Source organism: Triturus cristatus, chromosome 3_2, assembly GCF_964204655.1.
Source record: "Triturus cristatus chromosome 3_2, aTriCri1.1, whole genome shotgun sequence".
NCBI lineage: Eukaryota > Metazoa > Chordata > Amphibia > Caudata > Salamandridae > Triturus > Triturus cristatus.
Genome location: NC_140584.1, coordinates 811,243,732 through 811,264,553, shown reverse-complemented (window position 1 = coordinate 811,264,553; position 20,822 = coordinate 811,243,732). Strand labels below are relative to the sequence as shown.

At 40.9% G+C, this 20,822-nt stretch overlaps 1 protein-coding gene across 1 annotated transcript in view; it reads left to right on the top strand.

Moving 5' to 3' along the window:
- CARF (calcium responsive transcription factor) overlaps positions 1 to 11,753 on the top strand; it is a 360,952-nt gene extending 349,199 nt beyond the window's left edge. The window contains exon 15 of the mRNA XM_085648958.1: positions 11,063 to 11,753. Coding sequence (XP_085505084.1) covers positions 11,063 to 11,145 — 83 coding nt within the window. The 3' untranslated portion in view covers positions 11,146 to 11,753. The remainder of the gene's footprint in view (positions 1 to 11,062) is intronic.
- Positions 11,754 to 20,822: the final 9,069 nt, after the last annotated feature.

The window sequence follows — 20,822 nt, the reverse complement described above, 5'->3', positions numbered from 1 at the left end:
TAGAGAGAGGACAAACTCTGTCTGCTGTTTCATAGACAGAAAAGCTCTTTTCAGAATGGAGTTGGCACAGAGATGATCCTGCAATGTGTAGGTGGAGCGCATACATCTTGGAGATTTAGGTTAGCACAACAAGAGGGACCAGCAGAAGAAATCATATTCAAAGATGTCTTCTTGCCACCAGGGTAACTCAGACTTGCAGTCAGACCAACAAGTAAGAATTGTTCAATGTGCCAAACATGATTCAAAATCACCCCCCCTTTAAATTGCCACAAAGGTTTCTTCTAAGTGTTTTTCCTCAATCAGGCATCAAGGCTAAGTTTGAAGTGCGAAGGTCACTAAGCAACAAATATTTAAAAACACTGTAAATTCATTACTCTGCTTTTGTTACTGGTTTCTTGCATGGTACTTTACGTATTCTGGACCCGCTCTAAGGCACTAGGCCTTTGGTCTCTGTTTCGTGTCAAGGTGTCTACTTTGGATCCAAAACTTGATACACCTGCTACTGTTCCAAAGTCTCCATCGTTAGAGGCATTGGCCCTGAGGCTAGATTTGTGCCTGTGCAAAAACTGAAACTAATTAGTTGCAAGAGATTTGGTCTCATTGATTAGCACCCTAGGGTTATAGCATTTAAACCTGTGGCTTCAGTAAGTTTTCTTCAATTTGTGAACCCACAGAGGAAAAGGAGGATTTAGGATTCAAATCTCTTTATTTATACATGCCAATACATACAACGTAAATGCAATCCCATGTGCAACACATCATACCAAGCTACAAAGCTTGGCTCCATCCCGTCCCCTCCCCCCCCCTCCCACCCCAACGCACTCAGCATGCTTCCATAAAAGTGCACCAATCACAGCACCAAGTTTATTTCACGAGTACATCTCTAAACTGGTGGTAGAGGTTAGTTCCAATAGCTGCCAGATGTAGAGGTATTTAGGGCATGTCGGCTCTCAGATGTCCTGCGGGAGGGGAGACTGGTACAGCAGCCGAAGGTCTCCAAAGATGCCACTTGATTGGTAATAGAAAGTGTGATCTTTCCCATACAAAGGATATACCACATGTGGTAAAGCCATCCCCGATGAGTAGGTATATATGTGTTGTCCCCCAATGTGTGAGTATATTCTGTATTGCTGCACCTAATGCTAAGCCAATCTGCTGCCCTCGTCTGGATTTTAGGGGGTAAGTGAGACGGTTGGGTAAGCCTAACAGTGTATAGGAAGGAAATCGGGAAGGTTGGGTGTGAATGTGTTGGTCAATGTCGTTGAGTATTTGTGTCCAATATGCTTGTATCTTTGGACACTCCAACAAATGGTGCACCAGGGTCCCCATTATTCCACAGCCCCTCCAGCAGTCTGCGCTTTTGTTCGAGTCAATCCTATGCAGCCATTCCGAAGTCAAATACCAATATGTAACTACGTTAGTAAACGTCTCTATGTGGGCAGTTTTACAGGCAGTATGACGGGCCCTATAATATATATCCTCCCATTCCTTGGCGATCATCTGTCTCCCAAGCTCTCTCTCCCAGCGGGTTTGATTAGGTTTGTGTATGTGTCTTTTGGGCTGAAGCCTAAGTTTATTTAGCTACGAGATCAGCCGTTTGTCAGAGGTTTTTGTGATCAGCTACTTCTCATAGGTAGTGAGGTGTCTTTGGATGGCAGTCTTGGTATCAGTGTGGAGAAGCCAGTGGCGGAGTTGCAAGAAATGCAACTGTTACATCTCCGGAGTGCAAAGTCTGCACGTAGTTATGTGAATGAGATCACCCCCTCCTCGTCTATCATGTGTCCTACTAGTGACATTTGGTCTGGTGCCGAAGGGCTATTTCTAGGCATAAAATCTGGATTGTCAAGTAGGGATGTCAGTGGGGAGGGAAAGGACGAGAGTCTGCACCTAACGCTGATCCAATTCCAGGCATCCATAGGTGCCTTGGTGATGGGGTGAGAGGTATAAACTCGAATGTCTGTGTGATCTGTTCAGAAAGGGTATTTTCCATAAAGCGATGCCAGCCACCACCCGGTTCTGGAAGAGCCAGTCTCGCTCAGATTGATCTTTGTTCTATTCGACTAGATACCATAGCTGGACTGCCTGGAAATTAAGTTAGAGATTCGGGATGCCGAGGCCATCCATGTTCGGAGGAAGATAGCTACTTTCTCTTCACGTTTGAGTCGTCTTCCCAGCCCATATGAATTGATGGAATTCGGCTTGCAGCCTGGAAATCATCCCTTTCGGAGGAGTCAAGGGAGTGTTTGAAACAAGTAGAGAATCATAGGCAAGATGGTCATCTTATTGGCTGCAACTCTTCTGAGGCAAGAGATCAGGAGGTTCCTCCACTGAGCGAGCTCAGATCTGATGTGTTTATGTAGGGACTGGTAATTAATTACAGAGGTCATCTGAAGTGAGGAAACCAGTCAGATTGCCAAATAGGGGACTGCCATCCGCTTCCACTGTATAGGGTACTGCGCTGCAAGTTGGGCTTCCAGCTCGTGGATAGGGATAAGGAAAATGAGGATTTTAAAAAATTTACTGTCAACCCGACACTTAATATGGATAAAGAAGAGGAAGCGTCTACAGTACTTTGCCAGAATCATCTTTTCCCAGTCTATGACTTTTGGGGGGAAAAGGCCTTTGAGGTACTGGATATTAAGATCCATCCTAAAGAGCATAACGGATACAGTAGCAGATTGATTGTAGAGCTCTCAGGCCAATCAGAGTTGTGCCTCTCCCCCCTTTCATGATGGTTTGTGAATCCAATAGTGTCATTTTGGGAGACCCAGTTCGCTTGTGTTTCGGTGAGCAAGAAAAGCATGAAGAATCTTACCTGTCCCCAAGGCCCTGAATTTCTCTTGTCATCCTCTACTCGAGAAACTTTGGTTTTGAAACAGTTTTTTTCTAAATCAAAGCCAAACTCCTTCCCAGATATGATCCTGATTGTTAGTTGAATAAGTTAAAGCTTTTGGGACAGAAGATTTCATTCTTCAGGCAGCATGGTCTTCATGACTTAAAGTGCAAAATCACTTGTATCCTGTTGGCTTGGTATGTCTCAGAATTTCCTCGTAACCACATGCAGCAAACCTTCAATATAATTACCTTGGATGGGCTAGATGGTTCCAAACAAATCTTTGTGACAAGTCTGGAAGATGCAGATATCATGGTGTCTTCCATTGGATCTGAGGTAGTGATAAAAAGACATATGAAATTCAAGCTATATTGGTCTGTCACAAGAGTCGTAAACCTGTTGTCTCACAATACATTAAGAGACACATTCCAGCCTGCAGCAACTGTAGCACCCACTTCTACTAAGCCTGTTTAGTTTGCCAACCGTTTCATCTAATTTCTTTCTCTAGGAAGGTAGGTTGGAGAGTATCTTGGAGTAGTACACAAAGACTCTCTGCAACTGAAAGTAATTCCTTTCCTACAAAAAGGGACTATTGAAGAAGTCACTTGCAAACATTGTGGGAAGGGAGTTTGAGACATACATTCTGGTCCCTAAAAAGGGAGGGTCTTATATACCTTTTAGGAAGTGAACTAATTGTTCAAATTCATAAAGTGGAAGTGTATCAGCATGGAGACTTTAGCTGAAATTATTCAAATCTTGTATTTGACAAATCAGATGCTCTCCCTGTATCTCCAGTATGTGTTATTTCCCATCTCAGTAAATAAAAGCTACAGGAAGTTCTTTTGATTTGTGGTCAATTGGGAGCACTGCCATTTGGGACCACCTCAGCTATGAGAGTTTTATGACATGTTTTTTAATAGTTAATGCACATTTAAGTTGGAGGATACAGGCTCGACCTAGACCTTCTCTTACCTGAATGGCTAATTGAAGAAGGCTAGTTGACAAAGAATATTGGATATGGACCCAAATAAGACTTATCAGCTTCCCCACACTCACCAGCGGGTGCTCAGAGAAGAGTAGAATAAGCTTTGGTGGTGCCTGTTGGATCCTAATCAATGTTTGACAATAAGGCTTTGGATCTTAAGAGGTTGTTTCAAAGTTTGTGTGTTGAGAGGAGAGCCATTCTGGTCAGTGAATATATTGATAGATGCTCCTGTCTTAAGCAGAATGGAGCATTTTCCTAATCAAAGCAGCAGGAACATGTGAACCTGTGAGCCATTAGAATGATAATACTAGCCATCGTCCCATCAGTCCGGAAAGAGGTGTTCAGTTCCCAAGGCCAAAACCATCACCTTGTACTATCTAAAACAAGGATGTTTAAGCAGATATTTGGTCTACTTGCCATGGGCTAATTTTATCAATCGCAGGAAAAGACAATTTTCAAGCAGAATGCCTGAGCATTTTGACTTTAGTAAACCACAACTACTGCTACTGTAGGAGGGATTTTCCCTAGAGGCTCCCCCACTCCCACATAACTCTGTTCACACCCAGCACCAACGTTGAATAGGAAGTGTTTGATTCCACAGTTTTTCCATTGGCCATAAATGTTCTCTTCCATGTTGTATTGTGTTCCCCTGTTTTCCCTCTTATTCCCAGAGTCCTCAAGAAGAGCTGGTTCTATGGAAGATAAATGAGACTCATTACACCGGACTGGGTTATGCACATATGTTTCTTAGTGGGAGTAAGAGTAAATAAATACTGTATTTTGAATTCCAAAAAGAGACAAAATGTAATAACATGGCGGTGGAGGTGGAATAGCAAGATCACTTGCCTGTTTTGTTGTATGGTTTTTTGCGCTGGTCTTGGAATTTATTTGCATTGTGTAGCTAGCTCTATGTCGTGGAGGAGGAAGAAAGACAGGCCCAGAACACCATATTACAAGTAGCAAATAAGGACAAAGAGTAAGGAAGAAAGACCTTAGTGAATACTCGAGTGCTATATATTAAAAGAAGTACTTTTTGTAAGAAACTGGATTATTTATGCAAACCCACTCCAAATAATAATACTATTGCTTTTCAATGTGAACTACAAAAGTCACAAAATAAACCTGAGCTAAACCCTCTGGCAGCTTTGTACAAAAGCAGTCAGGCTTACCTTGAAGGCAATATGTATAGTATTTATGCAGGATTCACACAAGAAAAAGTCTGAACCAATGTAGACAAATATAAAAACATAATAAATTGTATTAAATAAAATGACATGAAAACTACAAAAATCTAATCTGTAGACCTGGAGTTCTGAATTTTTAAAGTTTATGGTTAAAACTAGCTCCAAATGGTGCAAACTGCCAACTGCGGGTATCTGCTTGGGATGGACTAGGACACAGTCACAAGTTGACCGCATTGGAGCTAGGGCAGTGTACGGTTTGGCCTGCTAGAGGCTGTACTTTTTTGCCCTTTGTGCATAAGCTGTGTGGTGCTATGCTGTGAGGCTCTGCATCGTGTCTGTTGAATCCGCGGATCAGGAGCTGTGTGATGCTGTGATGTAAGGCTTTGTGTTGCCCTGTGTCAGATCCAGTCAAGCCGCCGATCAGGAGCTGCATGGTGCTGCAATGCCTGCCCCTGCTTCTTTTTGTGCCGCTCTCTGTCATATCTGGTTAAACCTTAAGTTCAGCCGGGAGAAGTACACTCAGACTCAAGCCAAGGGTCCAGGACCTTCAGGACAGCACAGGGGCCTCACCTCAAGCCCAGTTGGGTCTGGTTAGCCGTAAAGCAGGAAAGATCTCTGGAAGCTTGCTGTGTGCCTGTAGATCAAACAGGAGGTCAGCAAACTGAATCTTGGAGTAACTTCTAGGGTTCTGGGTTGAAGGCTAGCATGCCCTCTGTTACTACTTCAGATATTCCGGGCAGTCCTTTTTCTGAATCTTCTCAGGTCCACACGTGTTCTGGTGTCAGGTTCCGGGGATGTTGTGTTTATGCCCAGTGATAGTCTGTGGGTGGAGGACATCCTTTTGTCTAAGCCTCAAACTAGTTCTGGTCAGCTCTTCTCTTCCCCTGGGTTTGGCTCCAGTTTGTCTAGTGAAACAAATGGCCGGCAGCAGGTATGAGCTGCATCTGCTAGTGACTAGGTGGGCTTCTTCTAAAGTCAGAAAGGGCTCGGTAGAGCCCCTAGGCTACCCTTTAAAGTGCAAACAGGGTAGGGGCCTCCCCAGTCATCCTGTCAGGAAGACCCACTCCGTTCTACACTCAGGTCTGTTTGTCTACTGTCTGGCCCTATACACATTTCCCAGTTGAGAGCCATCACTAATCCCAGAGCAACTCGCCTCTCATAGAAGGACCCTAGAAATTTTAGGCTGGCAAGTATCATTTTCAAAATAATTTAAAGTCCAACTTTACCATTGAATATGATTTTAAATTATGATTAAAATGAGTGTAAGAGGTATCTCTCTGGCTGTTCCCAAACTGAATCTAGCACTTATTAAATGTGATAAGGTAAACCAGTGTTAGTCTATGAGAGGCCAGTCTTGCCACAGTGAAAAATGTCTTTAGGTGCTTTTCACTGCCAGGACATATAAAACATGAAATATACATGTTCTACTTTTTAAATACCATGCATCCTGCCATGTCAGTTGTTATGGCTTATCATAAGGGTGACCTATAAGTATTAAAAAGGATGGTTTAGGCCTGGCAAAAGGTTAATTTGCCAGGTCAAACTAACAGTTAAAAACTGCACACACTGGCTTCAAAGTCAGGCCTCTAGAACTATATTGCAATGCTACTTTAGTGGGTGGCACAATGAATGTTGCAGCCACTTGTAGCATGTAATTTACAGGCACTTGGCACACAGTACCATACACTATGGAATTATAAGTAAATTAAATGTGTCAATTAGATGTATGCCAATGTTAACATGTTTATTAGGAGAGCACAAGCTCTTCACCACTGGTTAGCATTAAAGTGTGCAGAGTCCTAAAGCCAACACAAATGGATTCAGCAAAAATAGGGCATGAAAGGCAAAAGAAGGTAATTTCCAACGTTGTTTTTCGGAGGATTCTTAAGAAAGACTTCACATTTAGTTTTGCTAATAGTGACAGGGCTGTTTATTGTTTTGATTTATTGCGTCAGGTATTTAATTTGTTATATTAATGTTATATTAATTTCCTGTTATCCATTGTCATGGCTGCAGCACCATTTCTCAGCCACCTTTGTTTCTAAATGAAGCTGGTGAAGCGGTTTGTCTTGAAAGATATGGCTCACGCTATCTAAATTCTGTGTGATAGCTATGAGAGGAGAAATTCACTTCATTCAGGAAATAACATGTTTTCTTGCATAATTTAGAAGGTGAGGTAATGAAAGTTTACAAAACTCTTCCCGAAATGAGCAAGAATCAAAGGTGATGCAAGGAACATGTTTGTAAAGACCCTCAAAATGCATGTTTTGGCCGTGGGAAAATTTTAGTGTTGGAAAACCACAGATTCTTTGTCTGCATTCAAGGCTATCAAGAAAATGATTTCACAGTTGTAGCAGTTTTAAGGGGAACATCAATTATCTGTACATTTGGTAATCTTTGTGACCTGCTTACTAGGGATCACTTAGTGCATTGTACTTGTTCCCCGCAGCTGCCCTCAAGGCATCAAACTAAATGTACAACAACATCCTTGTCTACTGCTCCGTCATTGCCAAGATTGACGTAATATCCGCCTCTTGCTCCTTCAGCAAGACTGATAGTCCTTCAACAGTGACTGAAAAGTGTACAACAGATATGCAGAAGTTCGAACTGAGAAATTGGCGGCAGCAGAAGACATCTTAACTGTCGTCTCCACCCTTTTGTCCACAGTATCCAATGGGGAGGCATCCTCTGATATATTAGGCCCTTGGGATGACACTCCTGCCATTAATTAATTCACCTTTACTGACAGCGGGAAATCTTTAGCAACCTCGTGAATAGCATATCTCTTTGTCAGATATCGTGGAACGGTGGTCTTATCAATGTCTTGCCATTCATTCTCCATCACCTTCTTAACAGAAGAGTGCATCAGTGGGGACTCAGGCTGCCTTCGCTGGAAATCTTCAGTTTCCTCTGACACTTGAGGCAACGTAATAGCTATATCGTCCATGATATGCTCCAGGACCTCCTTTGATTCCTGCCTCTGCACATATCTGCTTCATAGATCATCCTCCTCCCCATCAGCATCTGTACTGGTAGAAGGTTCCATGTGCTGCCCCTTAGGAGAGGATGGTCCCTGTCTCCCCTTAAATGCTTCAGCCACTGCAGTTGACTTATCAGCTGTGTGGACTGAAATGAGGGAGCCTTAGCCTGAGTCTACCCCTCGCTGCTAGAGCCTTCTTCCTCCTGCTTACTGTCAGAATTCTCCATAATTCTGCTGGCAAAACCTCTGAAAAAATCCACTTCCTGGTTGCCAATTTAAATTGTCACCAAGCAACAAGGGCGCTGAGAATCTCGCTGGCTTCCTCATTGCCCAGCAACATTCATCTATCCAGACTGCACATGCACACTGATTCCCTGATTATCATGCCGCTGCTTAACACCTTGCGGCTCCCTTCCGCATTTCACTCGCTTCCAGCTATGCTTGGAATGTATCCCTGCAGCGCCTCAGCTCTCGTTGCAGGCGCACTGTGGCAGTGCCACTCACTGCAGTGCCTTCATCAAGCCACTCAGTCTATTTTATGGACAGTGATGTCTACCAGTAAATCTCCCCAAAAAATACATCTTTTTAGTCCGTGGCGCCACTCACCAATCGCTGTGCTGCCCCTCATCTCCAGTGGTTCTGCAGCTTTCCTTCTGCCGTTTCCGGGACAATTGCCTGAGGCAGAAGCTGCCATCGGGCAGTGCTGCTGGACGCTCTCCACCGAGGCCGCTGCCACGACCATGCTGAGCTCAGAAGCTCAGCGCCTGACAGTCATCAAGACCGCTACAGCAGAGCCTCAGACCGCCGGTGAGAACCTGCTGTCGCAGGGCTTCACAGTCCTTGTTAACAGCATACTAAAATTATTCCCGACATATGATAAAGTGAGACCGCTATGCTGGACCTCCAACTGGGTATTAGGGCCCGCGAAAGCGCGACCTCACCCCACTTACCTGAAATTTGCTTGAAGATTCTGCGAAGCAGAACTAAAAAAACAGGAAGTGGGGTGGGTAGAGTCTGCTTTTATGCTTAAGGTCAGAGGTAAAGGAGGTCGGGCATATTGGGGAGGGGTGGAGGAGTATGGAGTGCTAATTTTGCTTGGAGGGTTCTGTGGGGGAGATGAGGCACACTACGTAATTATTTGGCAAGGATGACTGATGAGGAGGTAATTAAATGTTTCTCTTCTGGGAATGAGGGACCTCTGGCGAGATGTCGCAGGTGATTCATGAAGAATGTAGTAATAAGAAGGTGCTGACATCAAGGATATTTGCATGAGTGACTAGGAAGAGGAGAATTACACTGTAGTGGAGAAAGAGGCGTTAGGGTATTATTGGGTGATTCACCATTTACATTTAATCTTACTGGGATTACCCTTTGTAATGTAACTGATCCTAAACTCCTTGTATTTGCCTTTACCCCCGAAGAACTAGAACATACTAGAACATATTACACCAAAGATTACAAGATGGATGTTAGGACTTGAGGGGTATGATGAGTTTTCTGCTTTATCCTTGTATGAGGAATGTAGATGTGGATTGCCTTTTGAGATTGCCCAGTTGAGAAATGAAGAGAGTGGTAAGTATGTTGGAGCATTAGTTTTGGCATTAGAGGCCATAGGGCTAGGTTGATAAGAATGGGGAAAATTTGGTAGAAAACATTAAAGTGTTGAAGTTTTGTAAAGGAAAAGTGGCGATAGGTTGGCGTAAGTAAGTGGTTAGATCATTGGAGTTGAGTACGTTTTGGGAAGTAAAATGTGTGCTGTATCTGTTAAGGAGTGTTGTGAACAGAAGTTGTGAGTTAGTACTGCCCTTTAAGTTGAGAGATTGACTGACTGATTCAGCCCATGAGTGGCATTTGCTGAGGAATCTTACCAAGAGTAGCGTCAGAGAATATTATTGGTGGTTGGGTTTAGAACAAAAGGTTAAGTATTGTGGTGCAGCATTGGCAAAGTTACAGTTGTTTGGAGAGCAACTTTGTGCCACTTGAAGTTCTTGACAGGCCCAGGGTCAGAGTAGCTCTGGTGGATTAATTGAGGCGTGATGGCAGATGTGTTTGCTTATTGTTTGGCAGATGTGTTATCATCACTGTGGATTACTCCTCGAAATGGTTAGTAGCTAAATTAATGAGCTACTTGAGAATTGTTGATAGAAAGATTTCTAATTGCAATGTCAATTAAGCATTGCAGTACAGCCGTATATTGCCATAGGAAAGATGGCATACTAGTGCACATGAATTTAATTATAAAAACAATTCTTAAACTAGCCACCTTGACTGGAATTCCAGGAAGAAGTGTGATCCAAGAAACCATTTGGTCCTATAATGCCACCGCCAATTCTGTAATGGGCGTTTCTCTATTTGCTTTGTATAAGAGGAGAGAGTCTGGAATTAAGTTTTCACTTTTATGGTTGTTTGAAGTCAGTTGGTTGAGGGGAATTGTAGTAAGAAGATGGGAACTTTGGTGCAGTGTCAATAAAAGTACAAGGAAAGTTATGATATTTAGTGTGGGGTGAAACAGAGGTTATGGAAACTGGTAGATTTAGTCTAGCTAAAACAGCTTAGAACAGGAAGTTATTGTGTTCCTAAATTTGTGGGATCTCATTCCATTTTGTGAATGGAGAAGTATGTGGTTTGGTTAGATAATGAGCTAATGTGGAACATGAGGTTTTCGGTGAGGGAAGAGGAAGTGTCTGGTGCCGCAGGCAAGTCTCTGAGTGTATTGAGAAAACATGAGTTAGACTTACCAGGAATATTCCTATATCTGTTTAGCTGAAAGATGTAAATAAAGGTTTTGGACTGTCATATTTGTCCTTAGAGGGAACTTTGGGTTATTATGGGGAACATTTGGAAATTTCTTTTCTATTTTATGTGGATCTGGGGCATTAAAGCATTCTGTGTAGAAGGTCAATGAGATCACACAATGATATCTTGAGAGTATAGAAGGTATAGATCCATCTCTACATGGAGCTTGGATACATGCAGAGATGCTTTCTCAACTGAACATCAAGAGAGAAAGTAAATTAATTGCAAAGTGAAATAAAATTCCTCTGAGTTTCTCTCATCTTTTTTCTGTTTCAAATCCACAGTTGTCCAAAAGCCAGCCAACAGCACTTGCCAAGACCAAGTCAAAACAGGATCCAGCCAGCAGCCAACAACAGAAACCCTTTAGAAGGAAAAAAAACGTTGTCACAGACTGGCCTAGGACTTGATACTGCTGAAAAAGACAAAGGCTTCGAGGATTTGCTCCTTGGATGATCTTAGATACCTTGATACTGAGGCTTTCACACTGATGATGACACTGAAGTGATTTCAGTCTGGGTGCTGGAAGACTGCTGCTTTGACTGTATTGTACATGGCTCACTGCCCATGCTGTGTCTTGTATGGGACCACATATTTTCAAGACTGGTCATGTCCAGCAAAACTGTTGGCGTTCTTGCTGACATAGTAGAGGACATACATGTGTATGAAATACTGACTAAGCAGTGTGAAGCTCTGAGTTGTGTACTTTAAAACCAAGGTTGTATAACACATGTATGCAAAAAGGCATCCGAGAAGGCGGGTACGATCCAAGAAAAACAAATCTAGACACTGCACTAAAATGCACTTTGCTTAGATATTCAAGGTGATAGCTGTTAATTTTGAATGAAAAAAACGAGAATGTCAGGATAAATGTGTTGGTGATCAATGGGAACATGCATGCCAAATGCAGAGGGATAATGTGAAAACAGAAGGGTGGAACAATTTAAAGAGAAAATAAATTTAGAAGGTGTTATGGTATGTCTGTTCCACTTTATAAAATGCGTCAGTTGAACACTCATGCCATGCTAGATACCCTGTTACAATGGAGAGGCTTGGAAACGGTATCACAGTCCTAATTTTATTTATTGGCTTGTGAGAAAAGCGTTTATCGCTGTGCAAAGTATTGTCTCTGTGAAGCAACCTATTTACTTTAGATTTTTTTTGGCTGAACTTTCTTTTGGTCCAACATATAGTGTATCTTCCTTTTAATAGCGAGTCTTCAATTTCAGAGAAGTAGCACAGCACTGTTGACCTTTGCTGGGCTGTAGTTGGTATCTGCAGAATCTGCACCCGTTTACCTGTGGCACCCTCCACGGAGCAACTGCATGCTTAATGGAACCGAATAACATAACATCAGGAGATGCTGCAATAATAAGAAAAACACCTTCATCGTAGAAAATTGTCAGGATAGGCTGGTCTTCAAGCTGAGCACGCACATTACAATAATAAGAGTAATACAGTATTGATACTGTACCAAGTTCAGTCAATGCTAACAGGATCAGTATTATTGTGTATCTCAGTGGTTGTTCATGTTTGACCAAGCTTTTGAGAATGTTGATCAGACTGCAACAAAATACCTTTCCAAAAGCTTGCGTTGCTTTGGTACATGTTGATCTTGATTTACATCAACATTCTGTAGAAGATCATGTGATTTAGACACATTTTCACAGCCCTCTTTCATGCTGCTGCTAATTTGTTTATGATTAGCTACTTCCTGATTACTATTTGGCCTGCTGCTCTAGATGGGGAATGTCAGTGCTCCAAGTTTCAGCCTAAACCAACTGCTTATTCAACTTTGAGCAGGGGGTCTTCCACATTTTTCACTGCTCCTGGCACTACTAGTCACACATCCTCACTCACCCTCCTTATTTTCACCATGGACAATGCAACTTATTAGACTTTTAAGGCTTCAGCATTGTGGTTTTACAGAAACGTGTTTCCAGTCACGTTCTATTTTTCCTTTTATTGGGAAAATCTGGATGGCAGAGAAGAGCACTGTTCCTACATGACGACATTCTCCTATGGAATTGTTCTATCGTAGGGGATGACATGTTGATGCATGATCAACATGTGGGGGCACCACAGAAGTACTAATAAAACTGGCTGACCCTATCTGGCCACATTTATTGATCTTCAGAGTCTATCTAGTTATTCACCAATCCTGCCTTTACATATATTTTCCGAAGGCTGAACAAACACTGGCAGCTAGGGATCCTGATGCCGTACCACCTGGAGTACTCACTATTATTCAAAAGTTGCCCACCTCAAATGGCCAGCAAAACGAGAGGCAACAAAACACATATACATGTAGAGTTAAAACAATGAGACATTGAAAAAATGTAAAGCACAATAAGACAAGTGTGTCCTTTGCTTGTGTCTCTCTTTTAATCATATTGTTCTTCAGAAGAAACACACAAACTCAGCCAACGCGTTTCGCCAAATCAAGGGCTTCCTCAGGGCAGAAATGCATAGGATTGTATTGTTGGCGAATCTGGAAAAAAAAAATGGCGCTGCAAAAGGGCAAAAAAATAATTCGGAATGCACTTTTTATACGACTTGAAATAAATTATGTTGTCAATATTGCAAAATAATCCAGTTAAAAAACTCCTTCCTAATTTCAAAAAGACCCAGCCTTTACCCTTTATGGGTTGGAAAAGAAAGCATGCTGTTGCTCAAAGCTCCGCTCAGAAGCCAGTACCTGGTACAATTAAATGTTAGCGTGCCTAATAACAAGAGTGGTAGTCTTAAATCCACCTCATGCCTCTTTATGCCACTCTTGCAGGTTCCTGCTTTCTCCCTTTGTGACATTTTTCTGTCTTTCTCTTTGTTTGTCTTTCTGATTTGTGTATTTTCCTCTCTTGCAAAATTTCTGATGTGAAATAATAAGTAACGGTGGCCCCCACCGGCATCCACCTGCTCAAATTAAGCACTGATCCTCCCTTAGTCTGACACAACAAATTATCTCTGAGATGGTGGCTGAAAACAAAAGGGTGAAAAAAGGCTATTGTGTGAAAATGGAGGGCTTGAGAAAAGAGAAGACCCAACTGACGCTTGCAAAATACTTAACGGCAGAGCAATGAAAGAAATAAAGTGCGATGTGTTACAAGTAAAGTGAAGTAGCGAGACACCAATAATAATGCCTGAAAAAGAAACACAACTTGTTAAAAAAAAATTGCAGAAAAAGTGCAAGGTAAAGTTAAAAAACGTATTCACCACTAATAGTCCTGGCCCCTTGATATACCTCCGTAAAAAAATTGTTGCCCAGAGATTTTAATTTTTGGTTTGTGTTTTTGTATCATTGGAGAAGTAATTTAGCTTGGGTAGACATTGCTAATCCAGGCTAAATTTCTCTGGATGTCATTTTTAAAAATGGCGGATGTGTTGCAGTGATGATGTAATATTTCAGGAACCATGAGACCTATATACTTGATTTTAGTGTCAAAACATAGGTTTTGGGAGTCAAGTAGTTTTATAGAGACATAACAAATCTCCTCAGAGCAACCCTTCTGCCAGCTTCTAAAATGGTGGCTCTCCTCTATAATGATAAGTTTTAGCCATCATATTGGTAAATTATTTTAATACGGTTTTTGTTTCAGGTTTTCCGTTGATTAAAATTCGTAAACATGGACAAATCAGGTGGTAGCAGAGGATCTTTACCTCCTAACAGAGTGTTGCTAACTACAAAATCTGAGGACTCCTTCAACGAAGAATAATGTGTTATATGCCAAACTAATCCGAAAGAAAAGCTAGCATCAACTGAGGCTGTACACAAGAGAGTTCGAGATGCTACAGAAATATGGCAAGACGAAGTTCACAAAAGACTGAAATTGATGGGTGAAGAGGATCAAACATTTTATCATTGCAACAAGTGCTTCAAGTCGTATACAATGGAAAAAGCCTCGAAAATGTGTCCCAATAGCAGAAACCAGTGAATCAAAACAAGAGTCTGAGTCTTCTGATAAAGCAGCGACAATCAAACCCAATGCCCATCCACTTAGAAGATCGATGGATACCCATCCACCTACAACAACTGATCCGAAAGCAGTGGATCTTCAATGTGTTATCTGCAGTTTAGCCAGAACAAGGGCCAAAGGGATTGACGAAAGAACAAAGTACAGAGTATGCGAGTCACAAAGGGCAAACATGTTTTTATCTGCAGCTAGTTTTTTCCAAAATGACGTTTTCCGCCGAGTAGCCAATCTAAACAGCGAGGTGAATGTGTTTGCAGTAGATTTGTATGCATGCGTGCATACATTCCAAAACATGAATATATAATGAGCTCCCAGCAGCAACAAAACCGCCAGCCTTCAGTTAAGTTTGCACTCTTTGAAAAAGCAAATTAAGTTTTAAAGCCACTCTTGAGTGCTGGCTACAGGTTCACACTAAGTGAGATCAGAGAAATAATTGTCAACATTGATGAAACTGTATTGATCCATAATAAGTAAGATTTTTCTGGTGAGAATGTACAATGACCGAATTTGTTTTTGTCACTCTAACAAAAAGAATGAGCCACTTGTGGTGTTCTCACCTGATTTGACTCCTGAAGTTCCTGCTGCCAAAATAAGATCACAGCATGGAGTAATATCAGCAAGAACCATTTTAATAAAACGTCCTGAAAGATTTAGATTTTAGACTTGATAACAAATTTTGTGATGCCACAGAGCTCCGCAAATCATGGGAGTCAACAAGAATGCCTGATGATGTCTTAAGCTTGTTTACATCATTATTTAATATCAACAAAGCAAAAACTGGTACAAACTAAAGTACTTGTGGTCAGAAGAGAAACCAACCACATTGATGATGGCTTTGAATCTATAAGAAAAGAAGTGGAAGACACTACCATGAACCGACAGGCTTATGCTGTGCAAATGTACTGTCTTTTCCAAATCATGTTTTATGACATACATCACGCCGAAAAGAAAACTCAACTGCACATGATTACTGCCCACGCAATCTATGACAAGTGCAAAAGTAGAGCTAATCACTTTCAATGAATATCAACAAATTATAATGACATAGTAGGGAGCAGGAACTTGTAAGCAGCTCATGCGGTAAAATCTTGTGAATCCGACAGCACACCAATTCCAAGTCATTTTACCAGGAAAGGTTTTACAATTGCTGCTCTTGATAATTTTGAATTTGAAGACAGCTCTTCTTGTCTGGAACATCCAGCACACATGATACTGCCATGGTGATTTTTCAAGACTGTACCAATGAATTAGCTGCTTGCTGGAAAACAAATGTCAGCTGTAGGCATAAACAAATGAAGCTGCAAACTTATAACGCATCTGCCTTACCAATGTGTGCAAAATCTCTACAAACCATCAACATGTACCAGTCTAAAAGAAAGTTTCAAAGTGGCTGAGGACATGGATCAACTTCTACCTGATGCTGCGGTCCTCAAAGCTAATTTACCTGAATTTATCCTATTGCTTATTTGGTGCGAACTGAAGGATGAAGAAAAGCCAGTTCCTCCGTGGGCTGGAATCCATGCTCTGATCTCCCAAAAAACCTTCCCACTGAAGTAGGTTGAGTTTTACCAGTATTACCATCTCCAGTCACAAATTACCCAGCAATATACAGAGCTCTAAAACAATTTCCAAAATGTGCGTGCTCAGCTTGAAGACCAGCCTATCCAGCCAATTTTCTACAATGAAGGTGTTTTCCATATTGTAGCTGACATTTGTATGAGCGATCCAATAGAGTTTGATGATCTTTATCCAATAATGGGAGGTTTCCAAATGACAAAAGTTACATTGCTGTGTGCAGGAAGTTATCTCAGTGGATGTGGCATCGACAATACATTTATTGAGGCTGAAATCTTTGAAAGCAACATTGTCCAGTCACTATTGAGCAGAACTCATTATGTTAGTTCATTACAAGGTATGCTCATATTATCTGAGATTATGGAAACATTGCGCTGGCTTGCTTTCTGGAACAAGAAAGACAAATTAGGTTTTGCAGATCTTATCTCAGAAGTGACCAAGCACAAGGTTCACTTCATTCAAAAGACATAATACAAAGCCAGACAATGTTCAATACATTCAGTTAAAAATCAGGAAACCTGAAAAACAAGTTTGTAGAGTTTGACAAAGGCAGTGAAGAAAAATGTGAACTTTGCAAGTACCGGGAAAATGTTTTACACATGATAGCTCTAGTGAAAAACTTGGTATATGCTGATCGGGAAGGTGATTGGGAGTTGCACGAGAAGACTGTGGAGTCGCTGATTACTTTGTTTTGTGAATTTGATTTCTTAAACTACCTGAGATTTGAGTCCTAGTATTTGGAAAGAGTAAGAAGCTAGAGGTGGAGAAACGATACCTCTACAGAAAATTCATCCAAATACATTTTGCGATGAAAGACAGAGAGGGAAGGTTAAATGCTGTGGCTTCCAAAATAAACCTGGAACTGATGATCTAGAGATCACAGAAAAGCTCCAAGGGAACTGTTGATCAGATATGTAAAAGTGAATGTTGCTCAATGGCAGCTAGTTTACCATGAAGTCCTTTCTATTTCCAATGTTTTCAGAGAAATTACAAATTCAAACTTAATGGAGCATCTTGAACCTGTTCCTCACCACAAACTTGTGGGAAAGAGAGGGGAACGTTTTAATAAACATGTTGACAGCCTTCTTCATTTCATGCAGCAGCAAGGAAACCCCTTTGAAATGACTGAGCCTGTGCGACTGTACAACTTCATGACCAAACAATATGAGGATAACAATATAAAGACCCTTATACTAGATGTCCTGGAACATGTATCGAAACCATACACATAACTGAAGCAGGAGGGATATGTATTGAAAGAAAAAAAGCAGTTTGACATAATCACTAAAGTTAAACTTCCTCGCTTTAAACAGCGTCCAAACAGCCACTGCAAAACAGGTTGCAAAAAACAACTTTTACAAGCACATAGAGAGATGGATGTAGCAAAAGAAAGGGGTGAATTTATCAAGGACATTCTGTTGCATGATCTTCTTCCAACAAACGCATTATTTGATGGTGATGCTGAAACTAAACCGGTGAAGCACAAACTCGTACACGAGCTCGAAAATAAACATACACCTGAAGAATTTCAATTTGAAAAGTTGTCCTTATTGACAACTGCTGTTGTTGTGGACTATATGTCACAGTTGCAAATGGTCAAGATTTCATCTATGCAAAACTTCGGAGAGGTCGTTCAGACTGTTCTACAGATATCAAAGTCAGTGTGCATCTTGCAAGAACTGCACATAGTCTTTGACAGTCATCTTGAACTATCTGTCATGGAATGTGAGAGAATCAGAGAAATGTCTACAAGTGGTATAATTGAACTTGCCTACATCAAAAATTCGACCTATACCTGTGCAACTTGATACATTTTGGTCATCAGCATTGAATAAGATTAATTTGGAGATGTTAACTTGCCAAAACATTGCTGACGCTTCAGTGAACACAGAATTTCCAATTATTGCAAGTGGAATGATTGTCAATGAGTAGTTGGTTCCTGCAGGAATTAATTCAAAAGGTATGGGCCATATTATTCAAGAAGTTAACAGCAAATTGGAGGAAGCTAACGTTCGTTTTGTACCACATGTTGAGTGGGCTGTTCGAAATGGTTCCAATGTAATCATTGTACTGTTGAATGACATGGATGTTATTATTGTGCTACTTACATTTGTTGCAATATTCATAAGTCAAGGATGGTCAGAGTTATGGATACATTATGGAACAGAATTGTGAATACTTTATGTAACAGGCGAGAAAAGGCACTTAATCACGCTTCATATTCTGAACAACAAAAATTGAGCCAGAGATGCCCTGTGTTCCTATCAAGGCACATATTCTTATGGGTGATGACACTATGAGCAAAATTGGAACAAAGCTTGGAGCTTTAACTGCTGAACCTGTGAAGTTTCTAAAAGGATTTGCTGAGACAGAAGAAGAATGTGAATTTAAGATATAGAGAAATAGCTACTGTGTGTGTGGAAAATGAGTTTTGACTGTCACACATTTGACAATCTTCTGTACATTGAGTTTAAGAGATCAGTTCCGCTAAGCGACCTTCCACCAATGTCATATTCTGTGCGTGGACATATTAAAAAAGTGTTCTACTTTATCAGAAGGTGTGTAAATGTTTTGGATCTTGCATATGTGGAGAAACATCTGTGTGAACCTAAGAACTTTCTAAAACCTCTACCCACAGAACTTACACGTGCATGCACTTGCAAAACCTGGGCTACAAAAAGATGTCCCTGTCAATATGCTCTTCTCAAATGTTCAACATTCTGCAAATGTACCAAGAGCGATTGCTGAAACAAATAAAGTGAAATATGAAAATGTTTCTAAAATAGGAGTGATAAACATGATTATTTTTTTATATTGAAATCATAAACATTATTTGGTGTATACATAAATGGATTACAACCCATTATTATTTGTGTCATTTCTATATATGTCTCTTCTTCCTCTATTATAGCTGTCATTTTGTAAGCGGAAGGGTTGCTTTGAGGAGTTATTTTCTGTCTCTATAAGATTACTTGACCCAAAACCTATGTTTTGACACCAAAATGAAGTATATAGCTATCATGGTTCCTGAAATATTACATCATCATTGCGACACATCCGCCATTTTGAAAAATGTCGTACAGAAAAATTTAGCCTGGATCAGCAACATCTACCCAAGCTAAATTACTTCTCTAATGACCCAAAAACACAAATTAAAAATGAAAATCTCTGGCCAACAATTTATTTACAGAGGTATATCGGGGGCTGGGATTATAAGAAAGCCGTGTCCCCGGCAAAAAAAACTGTAGAGGATGGCCTGTAAAAGTTAAAAACTTGCCGCAACCACATTTAACTAAGTGTTGCAGGTCATGTTCTAGACCTCAACAAAGGGTATACAGCCTTACATAGTGAACAACTTGGAGTAGATGGGGAGAGAAGCAATGGTACAATGGAAAGGGAAGGCAAAATATATGGTGTGGGAAGCAGGAGGGAAGAGAATGAGATCGAGGGAGATGTGACAGAAACAGCAAGGGAAGCCAAAGAAGAATACAGGAATGAATTAAGGAGCCACTATAGGGTGAAAAAAATAAATACATAAGTCAGCAAGGAAATAGAATAGTAAATATCGAAGCCAGCAGCCAGCCAGCATAGACTGTGAAAGAAGAATGAGAGGTTAGAGCAGAGGAGAAGTGGAAGAGTGGGAAGAGGCCAGTGGTAAGGGAAAGTATAGAGTAGAAGATAACGGATGCAGAGTAGGGTGAGATAGGACTAAAGAAGCAAGGTGAGAAGAGAAAATGTAAAATCTGCATAGAGTGAGAAGGAGATTCTGAAGAAGGACCTGGGTGGAGCTCAGAGAATACGGATAAACCATAGGGTGTGAGGACCAGGGAATGCTATAGGCAAAGGGTAGCAAACAGCAGTAAAGGTGAGAGATCGAGGAAGAGCAAAGGAGAGCAGGGTGAGGAACAGAGATGAACAGGGTCAGAACAGAAGAGTATGAGCTAGAGAGATGAAACGCCAACAGACACATTGGGACTGATGTAGTCTAACAGATAGTATATCAGTGACATTGAGACAGACGTAGTCTAACAAGATAAGTATTTAGAATTTGGTGGAATGATTGCAGGGAAGGTTTGATCTCTCTAAGACCCACTAAGGGTGAGTTCTGAAAAATGGCATCATGAATGACATCCTTAAGGCAATAAACTTTGAGGACCAATTAAAGTCAGATATAACACCTTTTCAACATTGTAATACACTTTGCTGTTGAGACAAATACTATTGAGGGCACTTTACTGGTCAATACATCTGTGTATATAGATAAATTAAGCTTCATCTAGTTCAGTGTGTTGTGAAGATATATTTTCTCTAATTAGAAATATATCCAGGTCAAGTCAAGTCAAGTCAAATTCCACTTTATTCGATTAATTAAAATCATAAAAGCATACTACAACAAATATCAAAAGTTCATCTATAAAACAATTGATAGAATTAATACAGAATTAAACAGTTTATAGGTTAAAAAGCAGATTAAAAGGGGCGATAAGTACATAAGATAGAT